The 20,376-nt window shown below is 42.4% G+C and overlaps 1 protein-coding gene across 1 annotated transcript in view; it reads right to left on the bottom strand.

Moving 5' to 3' along the window:
• Nucleotides 1-13,710: 13,710 nt before the first annotated feature.
• The window catches only part of LOC120894045, a 30,025-nt gene continuing 23,359 nt past the window's right edge, over nt 13,711-20,376 (bottom strand). The window contains exons 4-6 of the mRNA XM_040296393.1: nt 16,060-16,322; nt 15,835-15,927; nt 13,711-14,596 (exon numbers count right to left, since the gene is read on the bottom strand). Of these exons, the coding sequence (XP_040152327.1) occupies nt 14,486-14,596; nt 15,835-15,927; nt 16,060-16,322 (467 nt within the window). The 3' untranslated portion in view covers nt 13,711-14,485. The remainder of the gene's footprint in view (nt 14,597-15,834; nt 15,928-16,059; nt 16,323-20,376) is intronic.

Genomic DNA, 20,376 nt, shown 5'->3' with positions numbered 1-20,376 from the left:
TATTAAACAACAAGTTACTGAAATCCAAGCCGATTAGTGATATAGACAGACCTTGACCGACAACGGTTGTTGTGTCAAAGAAGAAGAAGCATGCAGTACACTCCTATGAGTGGTTAGCTACACCATCCTGAGTCTCAATGCCTGAGTCAAATCCATTGTAGGCATTGTAGAATACAGAAAAGTGTGTCGTAAAAAGAGTACAAGAGTCAAAGACCTCCGAAGCTCCGAGATATCTGACAGGCACTTATAAATGCACTGTCGAAAGCATTGATGAGCCCAGTTGTATACCAGATTTCTGGAGTAATGGCAATTCAAGCAGTAAACACCAATACCTGTAGTTGACACGTTGATTCACTGGAACTTAACTCGTATTGTGTCTCAGAAGAGAACCACCACCAGATTAAATAACCGTTTTCAGTCTCTTCAGATACATTTCAGTTTTTTCGTTCAAGAATGCATTTTAATTATCATTTAACCAAACGAACCTCATATCGAGAACGTTCGCTGCAAATGTTAACAAAGGCTATGTGAAAAAATAACACATTCAAATAGGAACATCCGGGTTTATTATGAATTTCAACCATGTATGCGCAAGTTTAGTGGACAAGGATGATCATACTACCCAGATACAGCAGGTATTTTCTAATGATTATAAACATTTCCATATCAAAGTGTTCAATGGTAGGGTTCAGCGTAGTTTACATTACATTACCTACATTACTTACAGTCGGAAACTATCAAAGAGGATTCGAAACGGAAAACCAACCACTGATCAGATCTTCACCATGTGGGAGATCTTGGAGAATGGCAGAATACAGACACAACACTTATCATCTCTTGATTGATTTCAAAGCCGCATATGATAGACCCTGGTCATGGGTCAAACTGTACGACGCTATGAGCTGTTTAAGAATCTCGGCCAAACTGATAAGGCTAGTTAGAATGACTATGACCAACGTCACTTGCCAGGTGAAGGTGGATGGAAAACACTCAGGACCTTTTGCTGCCACCAAAGGTCTACGCCAGGGGGACGGGTTTGCCTGTTTCCTATTCAACCTGGCGCTAGAGAGAGCCATCCGTGACTCGAGGGTGGAGACTACGGGAACCATATTCTATAAGTCAACCCAGATTCTGGCATAAGCTGATGGTATAGACATCATTGGTCTGCGGCTCTCGAGAACCTCGGATTGCACATAAACGAGGCAAAGTCCAAACTGATGGTGGCAACATCAGCGGCCCTACCAACAACAAATCCAAACTTACGTACAGATGTAGGTAACCGCACTTTAAGGTCCCAGAGTTCAACTATCTTAGGTCAAAGGTCAGCAACGACTATAACATGGTAGCAGAGCTGCGCGCAAGGATGCTGGCTGCCAACCGGTCATTCTACAGCCTGAAAAAGCATTTCACCTCAAATAACCTGTCGCGACGGACGAAGCTGAGACTATATAGCATTTATATAGTACCGGTACTCACATACGTCTCTGAGACATGAACACTGCCCAGTTCTGAGACAAAGCAGTTGTATCACCGGATAAGTAAGTAAGCAAGTAAGTAGTTTACATTAATTTGGAAAGCAAATGCATTTTTATTTTTCCAAGATTAAATATTGAGAGTGTTCTGTTGCTCCTAATATCGGTTGATGGTTTTAATCAAAAGATAAAATTTAAAAAAAACTCAATAAGATGTACTATTATGGAGGCGATCATATAATAAATTTACAGGGTTTACCACGATTTATTGGTCAGTTCCCATAATTTTTTGGGCTCGTCTCATGATTTATTCATCGTATACCAAATATTTTAGGTTCGTTCCCATAATTTATTGGTACCGTCCGATTGGATATCAATACCATTGAACAAAAAATTTTGGGAATCGGCAAAAAAAATCGTGGGAACGCACCGAAAAAATATGGAATCCAACCAATAAATCGTGGGAAACCCTGTATTGAACAAACAAAGCCCATTGTGACGTGATTGTTTAAATTTGATTTTTTTTACACATTTGTTTCGATGTTTGCCGATTGCGTGACCCAGGATGCACCTTACCATACCACCGAAGAAGTAAATCATTTTTTATGCCATGCAGCGTTCAACTTCCTTTAATCAGTAAATCGAGCATGAGTCGTTATTATCACTAAGCCGCGGTCCTCAACACTGCCATAATACGACACAGTTTCATCGCATTGCTCGACTGGCGGTAGCAAACCCACAAAAACCAGCGAACACTGAAAAGCGGCCGTCCTTTCTGTAGGTATTCCCAGACACAGGCACGATGTCGTGCCCTAAAAAAAGCACTTCTCGCACGCCCTATCGTGCAAAACATTATTCACAATAATCAAACCAATCATCGGTAAAATGAATGAAATGAAACATTTCAACGAATGCTGAAAAAACCAGTCGCCGTCCTTGGTTACGGCGAGTTTCGGGAGGGTGAAGCCGGGATGCTCTCTCTCTCCAGCCAACACCTTTTTTGGAGCGGACAACACCATTTTGCCATTCCGTCCTTTCCGGGGAGTGTTGGGCTGTTTTCCGGTTTTCGACGCGGCAAGGTGTACACGGCGTGTTCGACGGTGCTCGGAAAGCACCCACGAAAGCGTGTGAAAACGGTTCAATTCTGGCGAACACCGGAAATTGCCGCTATCTGGGTCGAGGCAGATGGCGCACCAGAGCAAATATTATTTATTGCCACGTTATTGACCTTCCTCCTGCGCGAACCGTGGTACTAACGGGGTGGGCCAGTTTTCCTACACATTCACGCACACGGCTACACTGCCGGGTGATCTATTCACTTTTCCTCCCGAGGTGGCCTCCCTCCAGCGCTAACGTTGCGGTCTGTTGTGCCTGTGCCTGGGAATGCCGGGAATGCAGAGATGTTCAGGCTCGTGGCTTTTAGCAAGGGACACTTTGTGGCAGTCGCTTTGGAGAGGGTAAAATGGCACGATGCTGGCACGTTGGCAACGACTGCTCGTAAATCAACAGGAGGACCACCAAGCCGCTCTGTCTTTTTCTCACTCTCTCTTTCTCTCTCTCTCTCTTTTTCATTCTCTGTATATACTTCTTCCTATAACACACTTTCACTATCTCCCGTACCATTTCTAGCACCATCGATTTCCGATGCGGCCAGACTGTGAAACGTTGGAGTTTTGCACGTTGCAAGAGAAAATCGATCATGGTACCGGTCCTTGGTAACTCATCGCGTAGCAAAGTAAGTCTTCGCAGTTGGCCTTTGCAATGCCATTTGTTTTCCAAACCCAACACCCAGCCGTTGAGAAGATGCAGAATACACGCAAAAAATACAGTCACCGCTTACAGCGAGCAAGAGCGCAGAAACATGGCTGCGACAACATTCAATGGACGGCGTTGGCTCTCGTGTGCTTTTACGCCAGCTTACCCACTGGCCAGGCGAGTGCAAATAAAAACAACGAAAAGGACGCGCTCATGTTCTTGGTTTCCTTGCACGGTGCGGCGGTGCTATTTGTAAGCCACCCGTACTAACGGCGTTGGTGTAGTAGCAAACCGGAAGAGAGCAGTTTACCCTTGGTCAGGAGGAAAAATAGCGCAACGTGAAGGACGGATAGCGATTGATTAGCTTCCAGTGAAAGGCAGAATGAATCGTCGTGCCGGGGACGTACACCCTCGTGCGGGATCGAAACATTCATCACGAATCCAGCAAATAGATTGTGAAATGGGCTGCCCATTTGACGGGCGGTTTGGCTTCTTACGGCAAGTGAGGTGAAAAATCAAGCTAAATCGTGTGCTATTTGTTTAGTTGCTTTGTTTCTCCGATCCGGTACTTTCAGGAAGTAAGTTGTTGAGTAGTGTCATTGGTGCATTACAGCCTCATAATTAACAAATTCTACACCGAGTTGAGTCACTTTCTATTAGACAGGCTAATTATTTTTACCAACTAAAAGATAGTAAGTTATGAGGAAACAGCTTAATTAAAAATCGAGCCAATTTGGCAGGAAGCAAACTGTTTTAACCAAAATATTATTGACTAGCTTACATATCATATCTCGTACAGGTTCCCACTAGTGATGGGAGCTCCAGATTGGATTCGTGAATCCACTCCGACTCCGACATTCTTAATCTGGGTCCAACTCCGAAATGACTTCGAATGCGCCGAATCTCTCAAATTGAATCCAATTGGCTTCGATTGAATCTGGATTACTCCGATCAAATGCAATTCAAAGCAAACTCGTAAGAAACCCTAGCTAACATTCTATCACTAGTTCCCACATCGGATTTGGATATTTATTCTCCCAAATGTAAGAGTAGTTTAAAGCGAGATTATACATGCATAAAGCACAACGAGGTGTTATAGTTCAATTACTGCTAAGTTGAGCTTCAACATTTACACATTATTTAGTATTAAGTTTGCATGGTCGATTATTTTTGAGTTTTAATAAAGTTTAAAGAGCGATAGAATCATCATAATCATCATCATCATCATCATCACAAAATCGATTGGACGTACAATCGTCGATCAATCATGATAAAAACCCAATTCTTTTATTTTTATTGTCAACATCAGTGTTGTAATAAGAGTTCAGAAACTCTTGTATTTTTGAAAAAAAAATTAAATTAAACAACTCTACATAAGCTTTTTTTTATTTTTACGTTATTTACCAATCAAAAGTATTAATGACCTCTGTTGAACAGACTCATAAATTGCTAGCAACAAGTGACTGGGAGTAATCGTTCTGTCAAACCTTAAGTACGTCTCACTGTGTTCCACGTAGGAAGCTGTACCGCAATGATCGATGATCTTATTTCGTTAATTAACTTCAACGTCCAAAATGAAAAACAATACTCGCTTGTGCCACCTCGTCATCCGCCCGCCACAAGTCATTCGCATGCGAAATGTGCGTTTGGCTGGTGAAAAATTAATCGACTGCCCATTGAATCACTTTGGTGGCCCACTGCCACTTTTCGCCCTTTCTGTGTCCACAACTACGCATAGTGATATATAATCCCACATCACTCTTTGACAGCGACAAATCCGTATGGGCGGGATTGATGGAACGGTTTTCGGGCAACAGCAACAGAACACTGTGCCTATCAGCGATGTTTTTTTCAGATGGTATGGAGTGATCTTTGCACCCTTTGGTGGGTAGGGTCGAATGAAAGCATCAGATTGGACGAAACATTCTTATAGCAAGTCGCTAGTAGTATCATCAATATTTCAATTTGCACACTGTACGATGCTAGACACTGTTGAACTTAAGATTTTGCTAGGAACATTGCTTGACTGTAAAAATTACCGTATTCTATTTGTTAAGTAAAGATACTGCGCGAAGCAGCAAGAAGAGGATCAGTGCGATGAAGACGAAATACTTGTTTATCAGTAGTTCAGCCCGAACATAGAGTCTAATTCGTAGGAGGGAGTTGATGGCGACACCTCGTACTCGATGGATGGAGAGAGAGAAATAGTTCATTAACAGTGAAAGTGTGAAACCAAAGCCGAACTTATTACAAAATTTCGCATTTTTTTTGAGCTTGTGTAATTTGTGTGTGTTACAAAAATGAAAAATGTTTATCAATCTACTAGTTTGTTTGTTATTTCCACGTCAACGCTTTCTTTACACATTTTTTTAACCGTCCTATGAATAATTCCATGGTGCTGCCATTATTTGCAATGTCGCAAAACTAAAACGCTTTTTAAAAAATAAGAATTGTTAAAAGTATATGTTTACCCAAATCCTTGTTATCACTGTTATTAGGCTGCAAAACAGCATAGGATGCAAAAAAAGCGTACAATTGAACATAATCAATGTTGAGCTTCTAACGTCATTAAATCTAGGGTTAGCTATTAAAACATCTACCGTAAAGATTTGCGTAGGGGGGTTTTACGATACTAGCGTGCCTTTTCATATAGTGTTTGATAGTTGGCAGCTGAAATTATGAGAACATATTTTTTGGCTAATACATAAATATGTTATCAAAAAGGTTAAAAAATGAAAAAATGAATACAACCCGGAGGATGAATATTGTTCTAGTGACAGGCTGAGCTTTCAGTTTGTGGCTAGAAATAGAAACCTGGTGGTTTGACTTCCTGGAAAAACGCTATACTTAACCACATGCCCGTCACGGGTTCAAGCCGCAGTTGGACCGTCTCCTCATACGTAGGACTTACTGTCCTGCTATGGATAAATCAATCCAAAATAATTTATTTATCTATTTATGATCGTGTTTGGTTTACAAATGCATAATTGATTTAGGATATTCAAACCGAAGCTTGAAACAGATAAATATTACTGTACATTATTAGTCCTTGTAGTGAATACAACTTAGAAGCAAACATTTTTCAACAAACTAGTGTATGAACGAAAATGAAATCAATATTATTATTGAATAGTACTGATAGCAATTCAGTAGCAGCAACATTGTGTTGTTTATTTATTATATTACACTTTGCAGCCATATAATGCTTTGAAATAATATGTAAAAAAAAAATACGCAATAAAAACACATTTCACTTCAGGTCTGCACTGAATCAATCCCGGAACAAGCGCAAACACAAAAGGAAACAGGTGAGCAAAGATTTGGAAAATTGCATTTATGTTCGATTATTCGATTTCCACTGAAATCGAAATGCTGCCCTCTTTCTCTATTTGCTTCGACAATCTCACACATACACGCGCAGTGAACACCGACACCAAGCCAGCACACAATCACAGCTGGACGAATCGAGCTGAGGGTGCCATTGTCGGCTGGATCATTGTTTCGAAGAATCACGCCTGTTTGCAACTGCAAAGACATAAAGAACAGCAGTAGCAGAAAAAATCGAATGTACCGGAACTTCAAGCGAACGTTGCGACGGTACCGGAATTCAATTTAGTGGATTTGATTGTTTGCCAGCTCAAAGAAAACGAGAAAATTATCAGCAAACCAACGTGTACGGGGGTTTCCTCCCCGTTTGAAACGAAGCCTTCGTGTGATAGGTGATGGGCAGGGTACCGTAGGTACAGCAAATTTTATCCCGGAAGCTCACGTAGGACGACGGCTTACAGCGCATCGGAATTCCGGAAGTACCGGAGATCTGTGCTAGGACTAGGGCCACCCAACCGGATCAGTTCGGAGTTTGTTTGGGTGATGTATGTAAAATCCGGTTACGCACGAATCGTGCCACACTGCAATTCGCTGTTTGGTTTCCGGGTTTACGGGAGTTGGACAGGTAGCAAAAACAAGCAAAAAAAGACAGTGCACATCCAATGCTTTCCACTAAGCAAACACTGGTATGCACCGATGAAGCTGCGATTTGATGAACGAGTTTGCCACGGAGGTTTAAAACACGAGTCGTACGCGGAATGTACAAAGGTGCGAATATCGTGCTTTGAGATGGGTTTGGTAAAATGTTAGGCAAGGTGCCCGCACCAGTAGCCTGTAAGCGTCACCAGTCATCGGCTTTTTCGTGCGGTGTACCTTAATCTTAATGGTCGATGGTGCCGTTTAATCCTTTTGTAAAGGGATTTAAATCACTGCTGTGTGTACGGAGGCGAAGGTGATACATTTGCTCCTTCATGTAGGATTTGCAGGGCTTTACAAATGTTCGGTGGTGTGCGACAAAGCTTCGATGGTGTTGGAAATATAGATTTAGTTGCACTTTACGTGTAGCAGAGTAGTGGCAGAGATTTTGCTCTTTAATTTATTAAAACTCGTTTAATGAAATTGAACATAGAAAATAATTTTCACATCAAGTAGAAGCAATATTAATACAATTAGTGCTAAGGTGTACAAAAAAAATCTGTGTTTCGATGCATGTCATTTTCAGGTGTTTAATATATTTAGTAACTCTCATTCAGACAGATTATCAATAATTTCAATATTTTATAGACACCAAGGGTGTTCTAGCTTTAACAAAATAAAATCAATCAAACAGTTCTGAGACATTTACAACAGCACTCTTGGATTATAAAAAAAATATAGTCATATAAAATAAAGATGCCTGGAATCTGTTAAGGAACTTTTTCTATTTTTGCTTAAAAACCCCATTAATATATCATTTTCCAAACAAATCAAAGAAACGACGAAATCTCACCTTGAAATCTACATCTGTCCCAGGGGTGTATATTACCCATATTACCCATATATATTTTCGATAAGTGATAAACGAGTGACATAATTAATTATCCATAGTCAGTCCTAAGCATCGGAGGCACGTTCCATATGGGGCTTGAATTCATGACAGGTTTATTGTTAATTCGTGCGAGTTGACAACTTTACAGCGGGACCAGCATACAATTTGTGAAATTGAATTATTTTTTTTTATATCAAGAATGAATTTACAAATACAATTTATTACAAACCTGTAACTTTGCATAAAATTATGTATATGTATAAAATGTTATTAATACGTTGCTGGAACAGTACATGTTTTATTAATTGCAGTTAATGATTCTTACCTATCGTATGTGGCACCTGATATGTTACTCAGTAAGTAAGCGAGCTCATTGAATATCTTGTTCTATTCTGAAAAGTAACTTCGAAGAGTATTCATTGCTGCACACATTGCTGCCACATTGCTTCTGAAAGCAACACAATGGAAGGCATTATCGCGCAGTGTCATTGATACAATAAAATTGCAAGACGCACACAATGAACACACAAAACCTAGTTCTTTAACACAAAACGAAAAAAAAACCACAAACGCAAGCAACCAAACGCGAAGAATAGCAACCCAATCCAAACCGACGAAAACGAGTCTCGTGCAAAAAAGGATCGCTGTGACTTTGGATTAAACCCGCCCCGTAACACTTGGATGGCAAGGTACGGGAATCAACTGCTGCTGAACCTGAACCCGTTATTCTTATCCGTGAGTGTATTGTCTCGTCACATTTTCCGACGGATTTTCTTTTTTGATCGCATCAAGTTTCCCATTGTTTTCATCGCCGCAGCCACTCTTTATGCCAGGCAGCTTTGGTGGTGTCTTTGTTATCATGTCTGCGTTGAAAAACTCACGCAAACTAACCGCAGGCTATCAGGTTTTATTTGCATGGAAAAAAAGGTAAAAGAAAATGACGCGAAAGTGAATAAAGCTCGACCTGCACTGGGCAAAAGAAAGAACGACGAACGGGGAGGGTGGGGTGAAAGTTTTCCCAACCAAGGGTTCCATCAGTCAAACTTTCCAAGCTGTGGTGTTGAAAGGATAATACAATCACTTCGAAAACACTTCAATGTGGTGGGAGGAGAAGAAAGCAGAGACAAAATGAACCACCAAACTGAAATAACAAAAAAAAAAAACGGAGGTTACGCTCAAGCAGATAGGAACAAATGAACGTAAAATCTCGGTCGGTTAAAATCCGCAGCCGCAGTGAGACCTTTGGCGGCAATCCATTGATCGAGGAAAAAGGACAGTTTTGGGTGGATTTGACGCTTGATCGCAGACGACAGAAGCATTGTAGAGAGATTGCAAGGGGAAATCACTCAATTGGTGCCGGGAAAAATGTGCCAAGCACTCGGTGTCGTTGGTTGTGTAACGATTTGTACGGAATGGTTTCGTTCGTTTCGTTGGCGCTTTCAATGTGAGCCATCGGTTTGCATTGATTTCATTCATTTCCTTAATGAAGGAAAATGATACCTCTGCCGTTTACAAAATTTCACAAAAGTACTGCAAAGTGGTCTAACGAAGTAATACCCTTTGATGTGATAAATTTAACTTGACAATAGAGGACAATTGCAAAGCAGTGCGAGAGCGCTTTGATGGACCAACAACTTCTAATCCAGGGATGAACACATCGTGAAGTTAGTCGGTTAAGTTTATCGCTTGTTAATTTTTGTTTTCTCTTACTGCTGCGATGTCAAACTCATTTGAGCCTGTGGGCCAAAATCCACGGAAAATAGTAGCACGGGCCGCAGACTAGTTTTTACATGATATAAGACATGATATGATATGATGACATGATACAAAATCAGATCATTAGCCGCTCTTTTCATTTTGAGACGATAGTTACGTTAATAAAATTTAATCTGTGATGTAAAAAAAGTAAAACAATAGCTGTAGCAGATTGTTTTCAATTGGTCCTAGGCCCCTGATATTTCCAACATTTGCATCATAGTTGTATGGCAACTAACAAGATTCCGTACGCAAAAATAATGGCAAAAACTGACCATGACTAACGCGTTAGTTCCAATACAGAGCAGTAAATTTGGCAACGAAAGGTTGATATTGGTGTCATTTTGATTATCAATATTTTTGAGCTGGAATTAAAGTAGTGAATTCTTACTTTTGATGCTGTCTAAAGTCCATAAATTACAACAGGTCGTTCAGTCCAGTTCAGATCTTTACAGAGAAGTGTAGGATGTCATACAAGTCCTTAGCACACGTTATTCTCTTCCTGCCAATAGAAATCTTCATTCAATATGGCGACCAAAATTAGAGTAATAAGCTCACCTGTAGTTTATCTAATCACATTTGTCTTGGTAGGATGCCTGATGCCATGATAGGGATCGTTTGTATCGTTTCTAAACGTTTTGCAGAAATACAATGTTTTATCTTTAGTATACCTAAAGATGGGTTTGACTTTTCCAAAACAATATACCAAAACTTGTGAGAGCTTGCGTTTTTGATTCTGTTGGCTAAGTAATTTTGTTAATTTGTACAAGTCTTTTTCTAATAGAAATTGCTTAATTGGTCGCCAAGTGCCTTGATTGGTAGCTTAACAAAAAGCAAAGTAAAAAAGTAAAAAAGTAATAATCCTAAACTACATACATATACATATGAGTAAGACATTCACGTACTACTCACGTATTACAAAAGTATGAGGTTGAAACTAACCCGTGAGTTGTTTCTTTTAAGAATTGTTCATCAAATATTTGTTTTGCAAACAAATTTAATCATCGGAAAGGGTATAACATAATTTTCATTTATTTTTAAACCATTTTACTAAAATTTTGCGGAATTGAAAGCTCAATTACATTAAAATAACCATGTTTGATTTTCCTCATCTGACTACAATAGTTTATGCAATTTTTTAACTTTTTTATGCATACATGCATAGAGAGAAGGTTGGAAAAAATCCGACAAGGTTTTATGATGGTGCATGATCTGACGATTCATAGAGAAACCTGGGAAGTTTAAAATCTCTTCATATTTCAGGAGTCCGGAATTGACTGCCATGTACTATAGAAGCAGAAATACTTCTAAAAATAAACTTTGGCTCAAGCGGGCGCGGTCCATCAGTTTGACATCTCTGTCCTACTGTGTTCGTCAATCCCTTGCTAACAATGTAAACGGGACGAAATACGGTGAAACCTTTCTAATATGTAGTCTCTTCAAGATCTATTGATTCTTTAGGATGAACATTTTGATTGGTCTCGTCATTGTTCCAGACATTTTATGTCTCTTCAACATGAATATCGGCATAAGGTGAACATTCTCTAAGCTGCCATTTGGCATCCTAATTTCGCTCAGGTCGCTAATACACGAAGAGCGTTTCCGAGGCCGCTTGGATAAAAATGCTTAGACTGAGATGATTAGGCGTCTTTTTGTAGTTAAAAAAATATCCCTGCCCAAGTTTTTTGAGAATTTATATGTGTCTATATGCATGTTGTATTATTAAAATCAAATAATTTTCTATTTTCGTCCAAACAGCACATAAAATGATAGAAAGGATAACACAAAACAAATACTTTTATTTTTTTTTAATTTTAATTTCCAAACAGAATGGCTCACCCCAAAACAACGGTTGAAAATAATTAAATGATTCGACAATACACAATAAATACATATAACAATATACCTTTTGAGCAAATTGTTTCAGCAGAAATCTGTTTAGTTGCATGGAAGTAGCATTTCTAAATTGATTGCCATTCCCTGATTTAACCACGCAAAAAGAAAATGGGAAAAGCATCCTATACTCCTATACTGACAATGGTATTGTTACACTCGCAATCGCTTTCACTTGAGTCACCGTTTTCTCGTACGCCGTTCTTTGTTAGCCGACATGGGTACAATTATCCTTACCGTTTCGTTCGCATGACGATTGACACCTCTACACCCACGAGAATTGGTACGTTTGTGAGCTTGGCTAGAGATATGTGTATGTGTATGTATGTGTGCTTCCGTTATGGCTTATCTTGCTTTTGGCCACTGTACGGGACACAGTGCAACGCAAGCGGTTCGGATGTGATAGGGAAAACGGAACACTTCAAGGACGCATCCGATCGTTTCACGAAATCAAAGCTTAATCCATACATGTGCATGGGTTATGTGAATGTGCACGTTTCCCATTCCCTGAGTATCCTCCGATTCAAGGCTTTTTTGCTCACAATCTCTGACACCATTTTGAGTACTTTATTTTCCCCGCTGCAACTCGAGCTCCATCGGGGCTTGAAGTGCAGTAGCGAAAAAGTATAGACTTTGGATCACTTTCTTCGCTTCGTTCGTTGTCATTTGGCTTTTTTTGAAGATACTCAATCGTTCGTGTCCTTTCCCAGTGCTAACGTGTGCTTACCGAACGCGTCCCTGTTGCGAGATGTCATCCGTGTACTATTTTTCATTTCGGGTTCTTTTTTTGTTCTGCACGCCACTCTGCTGCCCGTGTTAGAGCGTGTCTTATTTAAGGTTTCCGGTGTTTCCGGATCCGGGTTTGCTTGCATACAACCTACCCGAAGCATTCGGGCAGCTCGCTCCACACGCTTTAAGCGTGTTCAAACTCAATTTTCAGCTTTCTAGTTTATTGACTTTTCGTCGAATCCACTCCAACTCTTGCTCACAGACGGAAGAAGAGCATCAGAATCGGAACACGACTGCGCTCGCTGCGATGGCAAGAACGTGACGGATACACCATAAACGGCGATCGGTTAAGCGGGAGCTGGATGGGGGGAAGTTGGCAGAAATAGTCCCCGAGTATCCACGAGAAAGTGACAGCTGTCGTAGCGGTGAATAGTTCCCCAGTTCCGTATTGTTTTTGCTTCACCGCGACTGTTCGCTTGTTTAATCGTGTCCTTCGCCAAGTCTCCAGTGTGTGCTTGTGTTCGTGGGAAAGCTTCCCCAACCTTCCAAGGAGCGCTGCTGCTGAAATGCAAATTCAAATGAGATCGAATGCACCGAACCCACAAGGAGATTTGGGAGGTGTTATTCCACCCTCTCCTGCTTGGCCGGTGAGTTCCCATCCCATGGGAATGACAACTTTGCATTGCACGCTCCATTTGCCTTAGACGATTGTGACCTGCATGCGTGTGTGTTTGTGTGTGTGCCCGGATTGTGGGTTCAGAAGGTTGCCTAGGACCCGGCAGCAGCTTTTAAACCGACATCCTGAAAGCATAAGGGCACTGTGTGTTTGTCCTGCCGCTCCCGGGGAGAGGGTGTTTTCCAGCGCTATGCATACAATAGTATCCCATCGCCACGCTGTTTACGCCACATTGTTTGACGGTGCGACGGAAGCATTTTGGTCTGTGCGCAACGCTGCAAGTGCCTGTGCAGTTGAAAGGATCGTTGCATTTAATGGGCACTCTCTGTTCCATCATTTCCGGTGGCAGTCGATAGATGCGAAACACTTCCCGCGACTGTATTTGCGTGCAAAGGGATTCTTGCAGAAACCGCACACAGACACACCCGAATGCGCCTGCAGGGTATGCAATGCAACGAGAAACGAGCAACCGCATACACCGACTGAGTAGGCCGTGGAGAGATTAAGCGTCAGGGAATCATGTTTCGGAATGTTGAGCATCGGTTTCGGAACGAGGCAAACGCATACGCGCAAAGTCATATTAATGTTCATGTTCATTAACCGGCGTACCGTTCGGTGATGACAGTATTATACAGTCAAGTGTGTGGTTGGCGTTGTTTGTTTGTTTTTTCTTCTTTATAATTGTTTGCTCTTGTAGCCGATCGATTGAACAAGCGGCTGCGTATTGATTTTGTCTTGCGAACATATCGCTACTCCATAGAACCTCTTGAGTACCTACTCGTACTAACAACTATCGTGCTAACCAGTAATACTACCAACCTATTCAATCGATTCCGACGCTGGTCCCTAATCACCATTTCAATGTTCCGGTCTGATATCGGTGTTGGATTAAATAGCTGCTCTTTTTTCATGCTACAGAACAGTGCTTTACAATAATACTTCGTTCATTCATTTCCCTTTACTTCCATGAGTTTAATTCTAATACATACTTTCACGATCGCTGCTGTACCGTAGTTTGATTTTTATCTCTCTTTTTTTCTACAACTAGTATCTCACTATCCATGTCTTTTCATTCACCGTGCGGTTTATATTATACAACGTCAAATTCACAGCGGCATAGCTAACAGGTTAAGAAGCTATTCGTCTGCCATTTGCATGTCTGTTCTGAGGGGGTTTTTTGTTGCTTTATCTACAATATCTACTACTAGTGCTACTAGGTTTGTTTGTTTTTTTTAGTCGTGTTTGGAGGAGCACGGCTCACAACACCACTCATTCAACCTAGCGGGATTGGACAGTCTTGATTTATATGATTTTCTTCGATGGTGCTGCTCACGTCACGTCACGGGTCAGTCAGCAGGTAAGGCAGCACAGCCGCTTCCACAGTGGTCGCTTCCGTCTGGCGTGCTCCTGTGATTGCAGCGCGTCCCAGATAGCTGTATCGAATACCTCCTTGATGTGTTCCTGAAACAAGAGAGAGAGATGAGAGTCTAAGGTTAGCCATAATGATGAAACAAAAAAAAACAGCACGTTTGGTTTAAAATTGTTGAACTTAATTGAGTTCTCTCTGGTAATAAATGAGACATGAAATATTATGAACGCTTTACTTGTGTTTAGTAAATAAATACAGTATCCTGAGCAGCTAAACAACAATGTGGACCATGTTATACACAAAGATACCTACAGCTGCATCATTTCACACAGGTTCTCCCTTCCTGTTGTGCTATGCCGCCCTGCACAAACACCGTGCCGGAGTATAATCCCCAAACATCCTGTCCCACCGCCGAGCTGGGCTGGTTTAACTGTTTTCGAATGTCAGCAGGTCGTTTGCTTGCATTCCGCTTGCCATCCACCGGCCCCACCAAGAATGGCTACGGCGACTGAACTTGTACGTAGAGCACGTTTTGTGTAACTGTGAGTAAATCCCGTGCGACGGACGCGGGTGGAACCTGCGGGTTTGCTCTCGTTGACAACTTGTTTTATTGCCGCTTGGCCGTAGCACACACGGGTCAATCTGGCCGAAGATGGCTGGCACCGTGAAACCTTGACCAGGTGTGGTGAAGAACAGGCGAGGCAGTGGACAAGGAACAAGCAAGCATGGCATGGTACCAAACAAAACGGTCGCGTTTCATTCGTCCGTGAAGGATGACCTTACCAAAAGAGGCAACCAACTCGTAAAAAAAAAACAAAATCCACCCGGTTCGAGTTCATTACGCCCCACCGCTTGGGAGCAGTATCAATGCGGACACGGAAGTAAACCACGTGCTAGGGTGAATGTACAAGAGAGGAGAGAAATAAAAAAAAAACAAACTCCAACCAGTTGGATGAGCTAATACGTCTAATAGCGGGACGGTAAAAGTTGTAACATGTGTCGGAAACATATCGGCAAGTATGCTGACCGTACCGACAACAAAGGACAGTGTCCAGCATTGAGAGTGATTTATACGGTTGCTATTAGTGCAAATTGTTTGCGAAGCTTGAATGGCTGTTGTGTTGTTTTAGTCGTGTTTTATCATCTAATTTGCTTCGAAACTGCTTTTCCATTCTAATTGGTAGGTAGTGAAAGGTCTTTCAACCAATTGCATTGTATGAGGTCCAATCTGTTGAAGGGTTTGGATTTATTCACTAAACTGCCCCTAATGTTGATAATAACTGAGCTCTGAAATGAAGTCCATCATTGGGAAACAGTTCCCTCCAATTACCTTCTTGTGCGACGATGTTTCAATGTATTTAGCACCAATCTTCCGAGCAAAATCCCAGGCAGATGAGAACAGAATTGGTTTTTCTCCTTGAGCCTAAAGAGGAATTGAGAAAAAGCGAATAACAAACAGGAAAATATTAGAAAATAATAGTGCTCAACTGACCCGGCCAGCTGGCGGTGCTGGTGAGCCGCTGATAAGCACTGTACACCGTGCCGTGCCGCTTACCTGCAGCTTGCCGATCGTACTCTGATCGTTCCGTAGATCGGACTGCGTCCCGACCAGCACCACCGACACGCCCTTCAGCTTGCTGATTTCCGGCTGCCACTTGGTGGCCAGGGAGCGGAAACTATCCGGCTGCACGACCGAGAAGCAGAGCAGGATCACGTCGGAACCGGGGTAGCAGAGCTGGCGCAGCGTGTCCAGCGCATCCTGCCCGGCTGTATCGCAGAGCGTCACCCCGATCGGTCGCCCATCCACGCTGACGTCCACTGGAAACGGGAAACGGAAAAAAAGGGAAAGAAAAATAGAGATGAAAAAGCAGCCCTTTTGCTTCTGCACCACACGGTGCTTTTGACTTTCAACCACACAAGCTCATCAATTCAAGTACGCGGTGTGCCGTGCAAGCTGCAACCAGAACATGCCCGGCCCGGTAGGCATGAAAGTTGAGAATGTCGTTACGTGCAGGCTAGGCATATTTTTCGGGCCAAAGTTTAACACCACAGAGGAAGGAAAAAAATAACATGTCGAGTACTCGGCTCTGCTCAAGTGGCGAAAAAGGTTTGGGCTAGGAGTCTACTGGAAGTTACCACCAAACCGAACATTATGGCGTTGAACTTGTGAAACAAAATCAGGCAGTCCCCAGTACACAGAGAGCTCCTCACGTATGAAGAAGGAGGTTGACAAAAAATCCGTTTTTTTTTCATTCATTCCAAATTTAGCTTTCAACCGTGCATCTTTTCACCTTCGTAGTCGGTGTTGATAGTTGTCCCGCTGTCCTATAAAGTTTTAAACTTTATTTCCAATTACCGAAATGGTCGTAAAATGATCGACACATTGCGCTGCAACACAGTCGCTTGGTCGTTCTCTCTCTCACTTTCTTTCTCTATTTCTCTCTATATTACTCCCTCGCGCTCACTCTCGGGACGATCGTTAGCAAAACTTTGTATCATCAACCTTTTTTTTGTTGGTTACCTTCACACCCTTTACCCTTCACGAACATCTTCTAACACCCATAACACCATTTCCTCCCACAAGACCGGGTGTTTGCATTTAGATTTAAGGGAAGAAGAAAAAAAACACCCAAAAATCCATATTTTAATCTAAATAACGACCCACAATCGAACGCAAAGCAAAGAGCGTGGTTTTGGGTTTGAGGGTCTTCCCTTTAATATTCTCCATTATTCGATCGAAAGCGTGTGGAGGATGGCCGTTGGCCTTTGCCACAATGATGAGTTCCCGGAAGGAGCAAAGGTCCCTAGGTTTGACACAGGTGGCTTGCAGCGATTGGGATATTTCGGGCTATCGGATGTTCGATTGTGTGTGTGTGTTTTTTTTCATTTATTCTTTATCTCATTCTTCTCGACCCCGTCTATCCGGTCTAGCTGGGCTCTGCCTGCTTGCTGGCTCTTTTTAATGAACCCGCTGTCAGATGGAAATCGATTACAGTGGGGGCGGGTGACTTTTTCTCTATTAAAGCTAAAATGAAGCTGTGACAATGAAGATGGAATCTTGATTTTTTTTTGATACTTTCTTCCCCTCTTACAGATAAGTTATACCGTTCGAAAGAAATGGGCTCTCCGAGCGAACAGTGCATGTGAAGCAAAGTTTGGAATGATAAAGACAAAGTTTTGTTGAACAAAGCGGTAAGAAAAAGAGAAAAAATAATAGTTTAAAATTGATTCTGATCTTTATGGAGTTTGTTTTTTTCTGTTATTTAGAGCATTATTTAAATAATTTTATATAGTTTTATAAAAATATTTGAATATTTGAAGTGACACTTTCTTGGTACAGCATAAGATAATAGAGATGGTTCAGTGAATAAAACGTTAATAAAGCTTTAAACATATTCAAATTATTCCAAACATATAAGCATTGATTGTAAAGAAGTAAGCTAGTAAATTAAGTTTTCAAAGGTTGTAAAGTAAGTTATCCATGTACCGCAAAAATTAAATTTTAAAATGTTATTCGGTTCATATTGATCATTGATTGCATAATTACAATGTAACGTATTTATGCCCGTTTTGTCATAGTGCAACACCCCAATTTTCACCTTTTTTATAACTCAATCATACCTCACCCATCCATAAAAGTACAGATGCAATCAACGAACACGAAGAGTGAAACGAGCAAAGAGCACACATAAAGATAAGCTAACCTTCTCGACTGTGTCACGGCCGTGCGGTATAAACCACAACCGCTTGCACCGGCCGACAGCGCGTAGGTGGTGGTCGTACAAACACTGAATATACTTGCAGGGCCCGGCGGTGACTCAGGACAGCTCGTGAAAGCACCCTGCAACCAAGTTGCATTCGCGATAACATGCAACGCAAGGCACAACCGGTTCGTACAACGTGCAACCACCACCCTCTGATGATATTTTAATACCACGGCGGATAAATACAAAAAAACGATCCCATCGCCACCACGCGATCCTTGCGGCGTCGCGAATGTCTTAATTATGAACATTTTCTAGGTTATCAGGGGCCGGCCTGAACACCGTGATCGACTTCTTCACCTTCGATTGCGGTCGACAGAGTTTGGGGCTTGAGGTTGCGTTTGAACCCGAATGAACCCCAGCTCAGGAGAAGGTAGCCCGGTCGGGCACAGTACACCACCGCAGAGACAGAGACGTAATTTGAATTCCTCCGTGCGCTGACGAGCAGCATCAGCCAGCACGAGCATCGGGACCGGCTAGATGATGCAGTGCGGGATCGATTTTGTATCGTTCAGGTTGCATCACCTCGACCCGATCCGACCCGAGCTGCAGCATGATAGTGCAATGCAATTACCGCACTCGACCGCCCTCCTGCACGCCGTTCGGGCTGTTCGGGCACACTGCCACAGCCAGGTCGTCTTTCTCGAGTGCTCTCGAGTGACGTTTCGAGTGGTCTCCGCATTTCGCATTTTCCGTTCGGGGTCAGCTGCTGCTGCGATGCGATTGCATTGCAATGGATATTGAATTATTTCGCTCGAGCATCAGTGTCGTTACCCATCCACGGTTATGGCTGTGGTTGTACTGGGGGGGGTCAGAGATGCACCGGCGATGAGAATGGAGGCAAACGAATGAAAATTTAAACCTTTCCCCATTGGTTGGAAAGAACAGCAGGAAAAACTCCCCTTCCGCCAGCGGTATCGACATCGGGCCACGAACCACACCGGAGAGACCAACCTTCGATCGACACGCATTTGCATAAACGGGTGCAACGAGGCAGGCTGATTGACAGAAGCATATTATCGAGGCCCGATGGTGTGAGATGGCACGCGGGCACGGAAGTACCTCCTCGAGCTTCCAGCCAAGTGGGCCTGGTCCAGGTGAGGGAGCGCTGGTGCTTCGGTTTATGTAAGCAAATCATTTTGAAGCACCCTAACGTCAAACGATAGTTTTAAACCATTTCGAGCGTTGTTGCAATGAATGCGTTTGTTGTTTCAGCACTTGGTATGATGTGATGGTAAGCGGGCTGGAAGAGCTTTCTGGGAACCTCGGGAGTTTGATACAATTTTTTGAAAAGGTTTAAATGCAAATGAAACTGTATTGAAATATCGAGCAGGAATTGTTTTCAATAAAAATGTAAACTGTCAATATGAGGCTGTGTTGGTGGTACTTCATTAACATGTAGGAATCTCATAACATATTTTCCTCATAAAGATAGCGGAAAAAAACACAAAGCGTAAAAATAAACTTTGTGTGCACAATTCCCCTGCAGAGAAGCAGTTATCTAGTGTACCAGAGAGAGAGACACACAGAGAGAGTATTCTTAAATGTCCATGATACCAACCGACCCAAGAGTTGACAGTTACCCAGTATCCCATCGAGATGGAGCGATCCTGACAGTGGGGAAAGTGTTTGTTTTCCGCCGCCTACTCCCGTAACCAAACAGCTGGTTTCATTCACATAGAGTGAACATTATGCCACCGAGCCCACAGTAAACCGTCCCTCCCCCCAAGTACGCACCTTCACGCAGAAGGCAAGCAAACATGTTCAACCTTCCCTTCCGTAAAAAAAACGGGACCAGGCTGTTGTCGGAAGTCGGCAAATGGTCAAGGCAATTCTTTTTAATCTTCAAAACATAACCACACCACTCGGGCGAGCTCTTCCCGATATCACCAGCAAATAATCGAGCGCACCGGGCACAAACAACAACAACCAGGGCAAAGTGGTGCAAAGACGATGGAATGGTCCGACCTGGCAAACCAAATGGCTTTGGCTGCCTGGACGCAACGCAGCAGCAGCAGCAGCAGCCGGCACAAACATAAAGGAACGTTTCAATTACTGACCGTGCCTGGCTGGACCGTCCTGGCACCATAACGCAGCACGCGACGCGA

Source organism: Anopheles arabiensis, chromosome 2, assembly GCF_016920715.1.
Source record: "Anopheles arabiensis isolate DONGOLA chromosome 2, AaraD3, whole genome shotgun sequence".
NCBI lineage: Eukaryota > Metazoa > Arthropoda > Insecta > Diptera > Culicidae > Anopheles > Anopheles arabiensis.
Note: the sequence above shows the minus strand (reverse complement) of the source record. Positions and strands in the feature narration are given on the sequence as shown.